The 12,881-nt window shown below is 40.0% G+C and overlaps 1 protein-coding gene across 6 annotated transcripts in view; it reads right to left on the reverse strand.

Annotated features, from left to right (window-relative positions):
• Positions 1–12,881, reverse strand: part of ntng1a (netrin g1a) — a 116,287-nt gene that overhangs the window by 25,898 nt on the left and 77,508 nt on the right. For all 6 annotated transcript variants that reach the window (XM_069697959.1, XM_069697963.1, XM_069697961.1 and 3 more), the window contains exon 4: positions 7,561–7,733. In XM_069697959.1, the coding sequence (XP_069554060.1) occupies positions 7,561–7,733 (173 nt within the window). The remainder of the gene's footprint in view (positions 1–7,560; positions 7,734–12,881) is intronic.

The raw sequence follows: 12,881 nt of genomic DNA on the forward strand, positions 1-12,881 counted from the left end.
ATAAAACAAAACCGAGAGATGGAGCAAGAACAGGTCGAGGTAGAGGAGGAAGAAGAGGAAGAGGAAAAGGTAGTGGGGGGGAAGAAGGGCAAGAAGGAGAATGAGAGGATGCAAAACAATGAGTCAAAGAGTTTTAAACATGAAAGGAAGACAATGGGGGTAAAATGAAAATTCAAATAAATGTGTACAAAGGAGTAAAAGCACAAATGAGTGTGTTTTATGAGTGAGAGAAAGACAGAGAGAAGAGGGAGTGTGTAGATGTATAAACATATGGCACTAATTAAATACACAGAAGAGCAAAGTGAGCCTCATGAAAAAAAATCAGACTTTGCAGAGCAGCAAGGCTGACACTCAAATTAAATATCCTCATTTTTTATGAATCAATGTGAGGTTTCTTGATATTGTAAATTGAACACTCATTGGCATATGTGTACAGCTATTAAATGTATTAGTGCCTCATTGGTGCAGTAATTAGAATAATGCATTAGTTGGTACTTTTAATGCCTCTGATAGATAAGAAAAAACACATTTTAGAAGGTAGTTTGTTGCGTTTCTGCAAACTATAAAGTCAAATCTGTGTGTGAACAACATATCACGGTGACCCATATACAGTAATTGTGGTTACGCATGAAAGAATGAGATTTATTCTACAGTAGCATTAACAGTTCCTGTGGGATTTGGTCGAGCTATTGAAATCTATATAGTTCCTCTGCACAAGAGAGAGAGAGAGAGAGCATCAATCAGATAATTCAAATGTGTGTGTTTGGTTACATTCCCACGATGAGCACCTCCCAGATGGACAAGAGGAACGAGAGGACAACTGTAGTATCTTGTAGCTCTGCAATTAATGTGCACTCATTAGAGAATAGTAGCAGGGCAAAAAAAAGAAGAAGCAATTATAAGTTATATGAAACTTATAACTAACTGTTGTTATTGTGACTGTCACCTCCAGATATGACGTGTGCTTCCAATCATGCTAATCTGGGATGCAGGAGAAACAGGGTGTTCAGTGGGATGATGAGGGGGAGGAGGTTTGTGTTTGTGTGTGTGTGTGTGTGTGTGTGTGTGTGTGTGTGTGTGTGTGTGTGTGTGTGTGTGTGTGTGTGTGTGTGTGTGTGTGTGTGTGTGTGTGTGTGTGTGTGTGTGTGTGTGTGATATAGATCTTCTTTCCAGGCAGGGGGATGAATCATCCCAGAGAAATCTACTGCATGTCCACGCCTTCTTACTGCTTTGATCAAAGGAGATCCATCGACTCCGCAGCTAGCTTTAGCTAAGACTGAACAAGTGTCTCTTAATCCCGCGCTGACAAGGTAATCTACTCATTTTATCGAGATAGAGACGGAACAAATGAGGGCTTAATTTTCTGAAAATGCTATGCATCATTGGGACAAAATACAATTTCCCGTGCAGAATTATTGGCAAACATTAAAACAAAAATTAAAAAAAAAATAAGGACAGTGTTTAACTTCTTCCTTATCGGGCCCATTTAATAAAGAGTCTAGACACATGGCACCAAAGACTTTCAATTAGTAATGCCAGCCAAAATATCTTACCACAAAAACACAAAGACGCTTCTGCTGGCCCCTCAAAGAACTAAATGATACATCCTGAACAACTGTGTGATCATCATGAAGCAGTAATGGCTGCAGGTAATAGGTCATATTTCTTATTATGGCTGTTATAACAGCTATCATCCAGCTCGACGTCTGAACATTTACAAGGCTGTCAGCGCGCAACAAGGCCGCTCTCCCTTTATATAACTTCACTGCTTATGTCACCACGTAGAGACAGGTCACAACCTTCAACAACTTCTCTCTCTCCCTTCTCACAACCTTGTCTTTCACTGGTGATATTTTCATGTTTTTCATTTGCACTGGATGAAGACTGCATACGGCTTTAGATGGATGAATACATGTAAAATTATCTGAGAGGAATCTGGAGATTGATATAAAATTAGTTTCTGTGTATGGTGCAAATTCAAGCCGTTATAAGAGTGTTTACAATTTGTTTTTTTACTTTTCCGATCCACTTCCATCAATGAAAGTATAAAGCTGGTATTACATATATACTCGTGTATATAAATGTATTTTTTTTTTTTTTTAAATTGAATTATTTTTGCTGTTTGTGGCTTATATCTTTAAAAACTGATCATGAAACATGGCTTAATAATTTCCTAAAACAGGTGGTCACTGTAGTTTTAGCAAACATTAGTCAAACATTACTAAATGTCACATTTCACGAGTTTACGTGGTTGCAGAACGATGCACAAAATCACACTTTAAATAAGCTACCATGCCCGTAGTCGTCAGTAATCATGGGACAGGTCTGCCAGTACAACAGTGTAGCTCACTGATGTGTTTTTAATGGTTTTTGGACAACAATGGTACACAGAAATAAGTCATTACAAATTTCCAATGGGATCATTTCAACATGATCATTAGCATTTATTGAGAAGAAAAATATAGAACATCACCAGACTTATGCTTTGAAAGACGAAAGGTGTTGTTTTACCAGATTATTTAACGATAGACTTTTTAGAAAATGTCATGAGGTCATAACTGAAGAAGAAGGTTTCTTCCTGTTAAATGGAAATTTTTCTTGCTCGTGGGAATTGTTGAATTGTTGGGTTCCTCTGTATAATATTGCGATGATTCTTTTGTTAGTATCTTGCTATGTTAAGTGCCTTGAGGTGTCTTATGTTGTGATTTGGTACTATGAATAAAATAGAATAGATTTGAAAATGAATCAGGTTTTGGTGCAGATGACACCAACACATGCCCATTCTTAAAGTAATGTAGATCCAAAAGAATTTATATTCTTAAACAGTTCCTATCGTTGAAATATCAAATTTAGTGGATCGAGCTACATATTTAAAAATTGGAATACATATTTTCATCCAGAAAAAAGTTCAGAGTTTGTTCGAACAATTAACTTGTCATTTAGGCCAGTTTTTCTAAGCTATTACTAATAACCTTTGTTTAGTTTTGTGCTGAACTTGTCATAACTTTAAATGAAAAATGAGTGTCACTGTTTGCCAGAACGGGTGCTGTAAAGCTAAATTTGAATGTGAAGTAAGTTTCCTGGACCTGTGAGTTCGTACTGATGTCACACACATGCAGCACTGGTGCTACCGAGGCTAATCTCTTTGTTCAGCGTACCTTCACGCTGCATGCTGACACACACAGTACAGGACTTTTTCATATAAATGAAAAAAGTCTGCATTTCAGGTGTTTCATTTAAAGTGCATATCAGGACTTTAGGCTGTAATATAACATTCAGGATACATTTTTACTATTTGAAATCAACTTTTCAGAGGCCAGCAGTTACTACCCCTCTCTACCGCCGGCTTCTATTTCCCTCAGTGTCCTCAGCCCTACAGTGAAATGAACTGCCATGGTTAATTCTCAAACTGATCCCTCTCCTTCTGTCTCCACAGAGGAAGGAAGCGAGAATGAGTGAGGATGAGAGGAGGGTGTAGAGGGCGAGAGATATAGATGGAGCAAAGGAAAGTGAGAGAGACAGAGCCACCCCAGAAGGCTGAGTTAGCTGTGACAGAGAGCGATGCCCACTTCCCCTCCTTCCATCTCCGCCATCCTTTTCTTTCTTCATCACTTTTTAAATCCTGTTCTTCTTCTTGTGCGCTCCCAACACAGTGCCATTGTAAGACGACATATCACCACATCCCCCGACTCCACACCCCCTCCGGATGATGATTCATCGACGTCCTTATCGCTTCAGACGACTTGATAGGCATAGTAAAAAGAAATTAAATCTTAATTAAATTTTCATCTTTGACAAATTTGTCTCTGCAGAGCTGCCATATGCTCGCTGGGTTTAGGTGGCGGGGGGGAGGAGGGTATGGGGGGGAGCTGGGCATCGGGAGGGAAGAGGACTTAAGGAATTGGTGTTGAATGGGCTCGGAAATTACAAAACAGCACAAGGTGCATTTTTCTGTCAGCTTTGTGCATTTTCTTTTTCTATTCAGGAGGGATAACCTTGCATTCCTATAGATTTTTCACAGCGTTATTACATTATGGATTTTCCCCCCTCCAACACAAAGTATAATAATGCACTTCATACTCGGACTGTTTTTCATCACTTGCAGGGCAAAGGGAGAGTGTGTGTGTGTGTGTGTGTGTGTGTGTGTGTGTGTGTGTGTGTGTGTGTGTGTGTGTGTGTGTGTGTGTGTGTGTGTGTGTGTGTGTGTGTGTGTGTGTCCTTGTGTAGTTATGAACGTGTGCGTGTGAAAGCTTTAAGGTGCACGCAGGTCTGGAAGAACACCTGTGTGTGTCACCTTTTTTAATAATGTGCTGTCAATCTGGGCTCTGGGAACGGCCATTTCACTAACCCAAGTCTCATAACGCGGATCCTCTGGGAATGAGAATAAGTCATCAGAGGCCGGCGGGCGGCCGAGAGTCCTCGAGCACCGCCAAGAAAAGGCAGAAATCAGAGTGGGTGCAATAAAAGAGACAAGACGGGATAAAAGTTGGGCTTTCAAATTAATGCCTGCAAACTTAAACGTATAGCCCTGCTGCTCATCACTTTGTTTTCGCTAATGCAAGGGAGGAACACTGGGTGCTCACGTGATTTTGTAAGAGAGTAACAAGAATGGGATGACACTTACAAGTCCATCATCCATTTGTTTTTTCATTCACTAAAGTTGAAACTTGTTGGTTTCCTTGTATTATTTTTGTAAGGTTCTGAGTTTACTGTGGTAAGGTGTGAAAAATAAGTTTGTTTTTTTTAGGCACCAAAATCCATGTGGCCACGTTTAGAAAAAGATGAATCTCATGTAAGTTACCTAATATACGATATGGACGTTAAATAGGTAATGTTAAAAGGTTGTGTTTGTAACGCAGACTTTATCACTCTTTGTGGACGTAACACCTATCGTATGACTTCCTTCTTTGACTCGGGTCATCGCAGCACAGACAACAAAGAGTATCTCTGGTCATACAGGCGTGTACTTTTCACACCTTATGTGAGGCGAAACGTGACACTGACACGGTATGTTCTGTTGGGCGGACGGGTGTATGACACGATATCGATAGCGGGCGCTGCACCTGGATCATAACGCTCCTCGCTTCAGTGACACTAAACTCCTGCATGTAGGGAGCTCTGTCTGCCATGTCCTTGATTTGTTTGCACCCCAGGAAGAGCAGATGTTGCTTTTCTGTTGGGGAACAAAATAAGTAAAAAATAAAAGTGGAAAAGGAGATGATAATACGTTACAATTTTGGAATGCTTGTAAAAAGCTTTGCATTCCTCCTTTTAGTCATGGCAGGTTTTACTGTTCAGCCCAATATCACAATCAGAGGGCCCTAAAACTAAATCTCTCTTTCCATGCCATTTGATCATAAATGTGCTACAAGTAGGATTTAGTAAACTCTCTCAAACCTGCAATCATTTATTTTATTTTTGTTGGCTGCTTGAGGGCAGTGGAAACATGCTGTGCACACAGTCTTCACATATCATCACCTTTTAAGATCATCCAGCAGTTACGATGCAACATTATCCTTAATCTGGAGTCGTGATTCTGAACACCTGGTAAACAAAAGTCCCGTGTTTACTCTGTAGCTTTGCTTTTAATCTCCATTGTGGTTTCTACCGGCTACTGAGATTTGATTATTAGCATAAACAATGGTCTCACATTAACATATAAAACAACTCTGCATGTTTCATTACCAAAGCTGTGTTTCAAGAGTTCAAAAAAGAACCGCAGAAAATATTAAGAAAACCTAAGAAAACAAATCTGTTTTAATGAATTGTTCTTGTTCTTTTCTGGATGAGGAAAATGTAAATAATTCTCCTATGCAGAAATGTGACATCACCACAACACATTAGAGGTTAGCCCACTTACTTCAGCTCCAGCACGAGTTGAGCAAATTTTGTATAAATATGTTAATAATTTTTAATCTGCTGTGGTTTAATTTATAACATCTGTTTTGTACATGTTTTTCTTTCCAGAAAAGATCAAGAGCGGATGCTAACAACAAGGTCAAAACTGAGTATTTGGCTGGTCCGAGTATATCTACCACACCCACTTACCCTGTATTATACCTACAGGGGATCATCGTCAAAATATACTTTGCAATCAGAATTAGCAGTCAGGAAATACTCGTGATGCTAGGCCATATTCACTATATTCTCATAAATCTTTGATTTTTTTTTTCTCAAAAACATTGACGACTTTAATCTCTGGAATTCTAAGTCTCAGAAGATAATAAATACCCACGATGGCCCCAGTACGTTATCATACACTTCCCCTGTTGAATACAGCTCAGAGAAATAACTGAAAACGTAAAGGTAGAGAGAACTAAAACTCTGATCCTGCACACTCAGTTCCTTCAGATACTGAGGTGCGTGGTCTTTTCAATCAAAGCCCTGACTTGATGTTGTGGGTGTTTTGTAAAGGGAAGAAGACGGTAACGAGGAGAGAAGTCAGACACAGGGCATCTGCTGCTGCTGCTGCTGCTGCTTTTGGCCACATTTTTTTTACACTGGTGTTAACATGGGGTCAGGAAGAAGGACTCAGATAATCCTACTGCACCTACTGTGCCTTGCAAAAAGTCCAACATTAGAATTTCTACATATCAAGTTGCTCATACAGAGGAAAGGGTATCTCTTGTAAGCACACTTCCTCTTTTAATACTGAGGTACAGGTCCTAAATATGCTTTGCCATTTTGTAATTCTGTGTATGGTTTGGTTTATATTAAGCAACTGCTGTTGTGTTTGTGCTTTCACTATCGATGACTGTTCTCTTTGCAAATGCAATTTTGTCTATATTTTTCCCAATTTGTCACGATTTTGCAAATAATTAGTCCAATTTTAGCCACTCAAAATCCCTGTTTCATTATATCGCAACGAAGGTGCTACAGAACAGAGAATAAAATCATGTTCACACTACTCATTTTTAGTTAAACTAAACTGTGGTTTGGATTTTGAACACATTTGTTTCCACTTCACATCAAAAATCATATAAATTTGTCTCACCAATGTCTCTCCGTTTCACCCCTTTGTCACTTTGAAACTGTCAGTTGTTCCCAAGCGGCAACCAGCGGTTTGTGAATAGGTTTGGTAGCCTACCTCTAGTGGCACTCAGTAGTATTGCAGTTTAAGGCACTTCCGCATCAGCCTCATTTTTCAGACCCAGAAGCTGCGTCCACTTTTATATACAGTCAATGGTTGTTCGCTTTACTTTGAAACGTAACAGCTCAATATCTCACTGTTAATGTGGAGATTGTCAGAAGTTTCCAAGATGACAGACAAGCTACTCCTAATGTGGATCTGACTTTTATGAGTGGTCTCGGTTGGCTCCTTTTTTTTTTTTCTAAATTTAGATTTAATTAATTCAGCAAATTCACCATTATTTTGTCCAGCTTTATTATTTCTATAGAAATTGCTTCACTTTAATGTCACCCATCTTTTTAATTAGTCAACATGTCAGAGGTGTGTGTGTGTGTGTGTGTGTGTGTGTGTGTGTGTGTGTGTGTGTGTGTGTGTGTGTGTGTGTGTGTGTGTGTGTGTGTGTGTGTGTGTGTGTGTGTGTGTGTACTCACAGATATTAGCTGTGCCCTTTGGGATGGGCAGGTAGGAGCCGGCACTCCACGCTCGGCCCTGGTAGTTCCTCTTGCAGCGGCCACAGTCGGGCCCAGTGGTGTTGTGTTCACACTCACAGCTCAACTTCTCTTTGTCATATACGCAGCTGTTGGCGTGAAGATTGCACTTGCACCTGTCAAGGAGGGAGAGGGGTGTTCAGGGCAGAGGAAGGGTGGGGTTGAAAAGAGAACAACTGCGTCAACGTGAGTGAATTCTTCCAGCGCTGAATGAAAAAAACAGACAGCATTTATTTTGTCGGACGAAGCGGCTGAGGGGCAGAGTGCCCTTGACGGGCGGTGTCATTGGAACGCCGTCATAACAGCTGAAACAGTTGCTGCATTAACTTCAACAGGCGCGAGTTCAAAGGAGGCAGGCGACGGCGGGAACAAATCTAGCGTCATTATTTCCTCCCTTTTTTGTCTCACCCCTCTCCGCTCTGGAAGGTAGCTCAGTTTTAATTGTCCCACAGGAGGATGCCTAATTGTAGTAAGGTAACAGTCGACGGGCGAGGTAAGATCGGGAGGGAGAGCGGCACAAAGAGCTGCGAGGGGGAGGAAAACAAGCCAAGTTAAATTGTGGAACAAGCACTCGGAGAAAGAAGGCATCGCAAAGGCTTGTAGCTCTGCAATACGATGAATAGCTCAAAGTTAGCCAGAGGGCGGCGTGCAGCAACAGCACGACTACCTTCACTGTGACAAATTAATATGAGATGAGATCTCAGCAGCATATTTTCAGGTTGGAAAGAGGGACTCCCTTAAGGTGCATTAAATCCTTCCTCACATCCTGCACACCAGAACCTCCATTTAACAATAAATTAATTTTCTGCTGTGGCTAGATAAGTATTGAGGGGATATCTGTCTGTTAAATTAATTTATGAGCCTCATGCAGCATGAAGCACTCTGAAAAATATGGAGATCTTTGAATTTCTAGACCCTCGCAATAGACAACAACGTGACAGAGTTTTGTAAAATGTTCCACCTAAAAGTTGTGAATACTTAAAGACTGCATTTTAAGATAGCGCCGTGGGTTTTTAATGGTTTATTTAACATTCAAAGTAGGAGAATATTCTCGGCCCATAAACAGATGGATTAAATTTCTAAATCTTTCATATTCAGTAACTTTCTATCTTTGTAGTTGTGATTGAGTAACATCAAGGTTATGTTCCTCTTCATGCAGTAACACACCATCATAACTATGAGCTCACAACAGTCATGAACATGAGGTCGTTTTTATCAATGTTTATAACTGCTGTTATTATAAGTCATTAAGTCAATTATGCCACCTTTAATGGAAAGTTCACACTGTTTAGGATGTTTTATGACAAGTTGACACAAAACAAGACAACATAATCTGTCAATTTTGTTGCTATGACAACCTAAAGTATTTTATATTATATATTTCATATTTTTTACTGTGATTTTACTGCTTTCCTGAATCTATAAATGCTGCTGTAGTGAAAAAAATGTCCCCTTGGGGATTAATAAAGTAACTACCTACCTACCTAAAGTCCCTCTTAGCATTGATTAAACAACCAAAAATGCAGCTCTGTTCATTAAAACTACAGACTTTGAATTTTTTTTCAAAGAAAAAAAAAATCCTTGATGCCTTTAAGTGGTTTAGATGTGAGTCACCACACCATTGTCTTCATTCAGTGCATGCGGATCTCTGAATATGCAAATAGTCTCCACATCACCCTCTGCTGCTGCCTGCAGCTAGAGCCGGTCTCCAGTCGTGGCATCCTATTGGGGAAAGACCTTTGGAAAATGTTGAAACTATTGGAGCAGCCTTTAACCAATCGGTATGAGCTTAAATCGCCCAAAACCCCACCTAACTACATTTAGAAAAAAAAAAAAAAAAAAATGCATGGCTTCAACATCATAGCACTCAACCACTGACGCTGGATTGTTCCACCCTTCAGAGTAGCACAGCACATGGTACTGTGACCAGGGTTTCTCAACTACAAATGACAGCGAAGAAAAGTGAAGCTGAGAGCAACAGTCTGAAGGAGCCAGGCAAGTACACTGTAGTCCCAAATCAGAATTTCAAAGCCATAGAATTGACTGCTAACTAACCACAAACCCCAAACCCAAACTATTTCTAACAGTCTCAAGAATAATCTCCTTAACATTTACAACAGTGGGACAGGTTAGAGTTAGGGGTACTCTACTTAAGTTGCCATAACAAAAACATGTCAAACAATAACATAATTGACCGAATGACACCGAGTGACACTTGATGACAACAGTCACAAACATTCATAAAGAGTCCTTCTTATGACAGCTGTCAGTCTTCAACCCTTCAACTCAAGTGTTACCCAGTGTTTTTATTATTTTGTGCCTTGGATGTCTGGAATTACTAAGGTTGACATCTAATGCTGAAAAGTGACACGACACACTCTCAAAATCAACCCGGGTATGTTGTACTGTCAAAGATTAACTTGTTGCTTCCGAAGTCTGGACCCTGCACTAATGTCTGCACTGGCTTCAAGTTCAAATCTGACTTCATACAAACATGAGTCATCGTAGATTAATGGCGCTGTTTGTTTATTTCAGGGGGGAGATTCTGGGAGTCAGGTGAAATGGCACTTGAGCCTGTCTCAATCCTTCAAAGTGGAGTTTTTATTTAACTATTTGTTTTCATACAAGCAGGAGAAAGGCATTTATAAATTCAAGGCAGAGAGAGGGAGATGGAAGGAACCGTGTGGAGGAGGGAGATGACACAGATAGAAACAGATGAAGTAGTTATCTGTTTTTAAGTGATTAGTGAGAAACTCCAGCAACAGCTGGCCTCTTTCACTCCATCCACTCAGCTTCACAATAGCTTGATCCTTGAATAAATATAATGATTCGGAGGAGGGGCACAGTCTTAAATCACTCACCGGTCCTTGACCCCGCTACTAAACCAATCTGCTGTTTGCCTCAAACTTAAGAGCTGTGCTGAAGAGGGGTAAGTAACACGAGAACTGAGGAACCTTGTATTTCAGTTGTAAATGTCACCAGCAGCAAATTATTTCAATTGTAGCTAATTAACATGAATTCTGTGAACAATAAGCTGAGATTGTTATTTGGATTTTACCACCACTCTCTCACATCATTCTCTCATCATGTTTGTGCTTTTTCATTGTAACAACGTCAACACAGCTACATTCATTTTAAATAGTCCATGCATATCATCTCCTTTTAAATCATCAGTCATATCAGTAAGACTTCTGAATTTGGCAAAACCAGTGTTTGGAGTAAGTAGCTCATAAAATATAAGGTGTGCAAAAGTACGTAACATCTTTTTTAATTTAAGCATGTCAGATATATTTTTTTTAATCTGCATTTGAATTTCTTATGTTGTTATGCTGTCTCGTTTTCAGGTTAATGTGGCAACGGGTAGTGACACCCAAAACTTTAGTGTTTCTGCCTTCTAAGCCAACAGAAGCAAATAAAAACTGATCTCAGTATAAGTACAACTTAAGTAACAAATGTAAAAACTCATGATGGAGCTGAATGGATTCAAGTTAGATGAACTGCAACCAAATGCTGACCGATATCAGCCTTTATACTGTTTGCACTGTGTACATTTTTTTTAGGGTTTGCTTTTTCTTTAAACATTCACTCTTGAAAATTGAAATTGTGATAAAAGCCAATCCTGTGTTCATTGTTTTTGGCTGCATTCGCTCACTGATGTTATGATGCAAATAGGCTAATCAGAGGTGATGGTGTTGAATCTTAACTTTTCTGGAAAAAAAACATGAATCAATCTCTCTATGTGCTGCAGTATAACGTAATTGTAATTGGCCCCGGTGTGTATATTTGTCTTGGGCTCCTCCCTCCACCCCAAACGCCCCACAGACATGACCACAAAAGACATAAGACACGGAAGAATCTCATTGGACAAACAAAGTATAATTTGCCAGCATGCTTTTCTCCTTTGTAACTTCAGAAAATAAAGCAACCAAATTTAATCGTTGTATTTGATGGGTAGGAATAATAGCCTGCTTATTTTAGTAAAAACATGCAGTTTTGGAACATTTTAATAAAAGCAAATAAAGACAGCCTACTTAAAATAGGCCATGACTCCAACCATAAGTGGACAAGGTGGGAAGGTGGTATATATACCTATCACAATTACTTTATTGCTGCAGTGTCAAGTGGGAAGTGATGTTGGTGTGAAACGACTTCACATGGAGCCCTTTGTGGTTTAACCTTCAGCCTAATTCAGCATCGGCAATATTTTAATCAGCGTCCAGAAATGATAGCGCCTTCGGCATAATGATGGAGGCCGCCAGGCGAGGCCCGCAGGGTCTCATGCCCAACAGCGCTGTTGTGCTTCAACTCAGCGTCGGCCACTGAACGTGGATACCAAGGGAGGCTCCCTCACCGCTGCACCAGCACCAGCATCTTCAGAGAAAGAGCCGAGTAAACTAGTGTTTAACAGCATTTTAATAGCAGATTTCCTCCAGGGATCGTCTTCTCCTGACTTTTCTATCCATCTTTGTATCATTCTCCTCACATCTCTCCTCTCCATCCACCTATTAGTCTGTAATTTTTTTTAAACCGCCTCCAGTATCTCCCATTAATAAATATTCATGGTCTCGGGCGTCTTTGTTTTTGTGTGGTGCTCTCAAAGTGATATTGCTCAAGGCATTATTGAGTGTGCCAGCCACCGCCTGTGAGCTAAAGGTCCTGATATGTATTCATAAAATTACCCATGAGGCTGTGAGCTCAAATTGCTAAACTGGCAAAAAAATAAAAAAAAAAAAAAAATAAAAAATACAGAGACAAAGAGAAAGAGAAAGAAAAAAAAACAACAACCTTGACTGAAGTTTTGATTCCATTTTGTCTGCGAGAAAGCAGCAAACATATTCTTATATCCGACAAGGGTTTAAAGTTCTCTTTGAAATGTGGGAGACTGAAGATATTGTTGGGCACAAATTTATTATTTTTCTTTATTCTGGCAGCCCGTTGAGACTCAGCTTACCTGGAGCGGTTTGTCTGTGACCTCTGCAGTAATGGGATTCTGATTGACACCGTGGGTGCCGACGACATATTGTGCCTATGATGATGCCGGCGACAACAAACAAACAAACAAAACAAACAGGCAACGTAAAGGTGTGGTTTCCTCCAAAATAGCTGTTTCCTCTCTGCCTCTTGAGCCACTATCTACACAATCCTGAGTTCATTCCCATCTCTCCGTTTTGCTCATCACCCCTTCAAAGCCAAAAGTATCCACTAATTAATAGTAATTATCCACAAACCAAGCCTACAACATCCCCAATGCACCGAGCTGCTGA

This window comes from Brachyistius frenatus, unplaced genomic scaffold, assembly GCF_029030835.1.
Source record: "Brachyistius frenatus isolate BFR_SWC_R1_liver_20210118 unplaced genomic scaffold, ASM2903083v1 Contig_25, whole genome shotgun sequence".
Taxonomy (NCBI): Eukaryota; Metazoa; Chordata; class Actinopteri; family Embiotocidae; genus Brachyistius; species Brachyistius frenatus.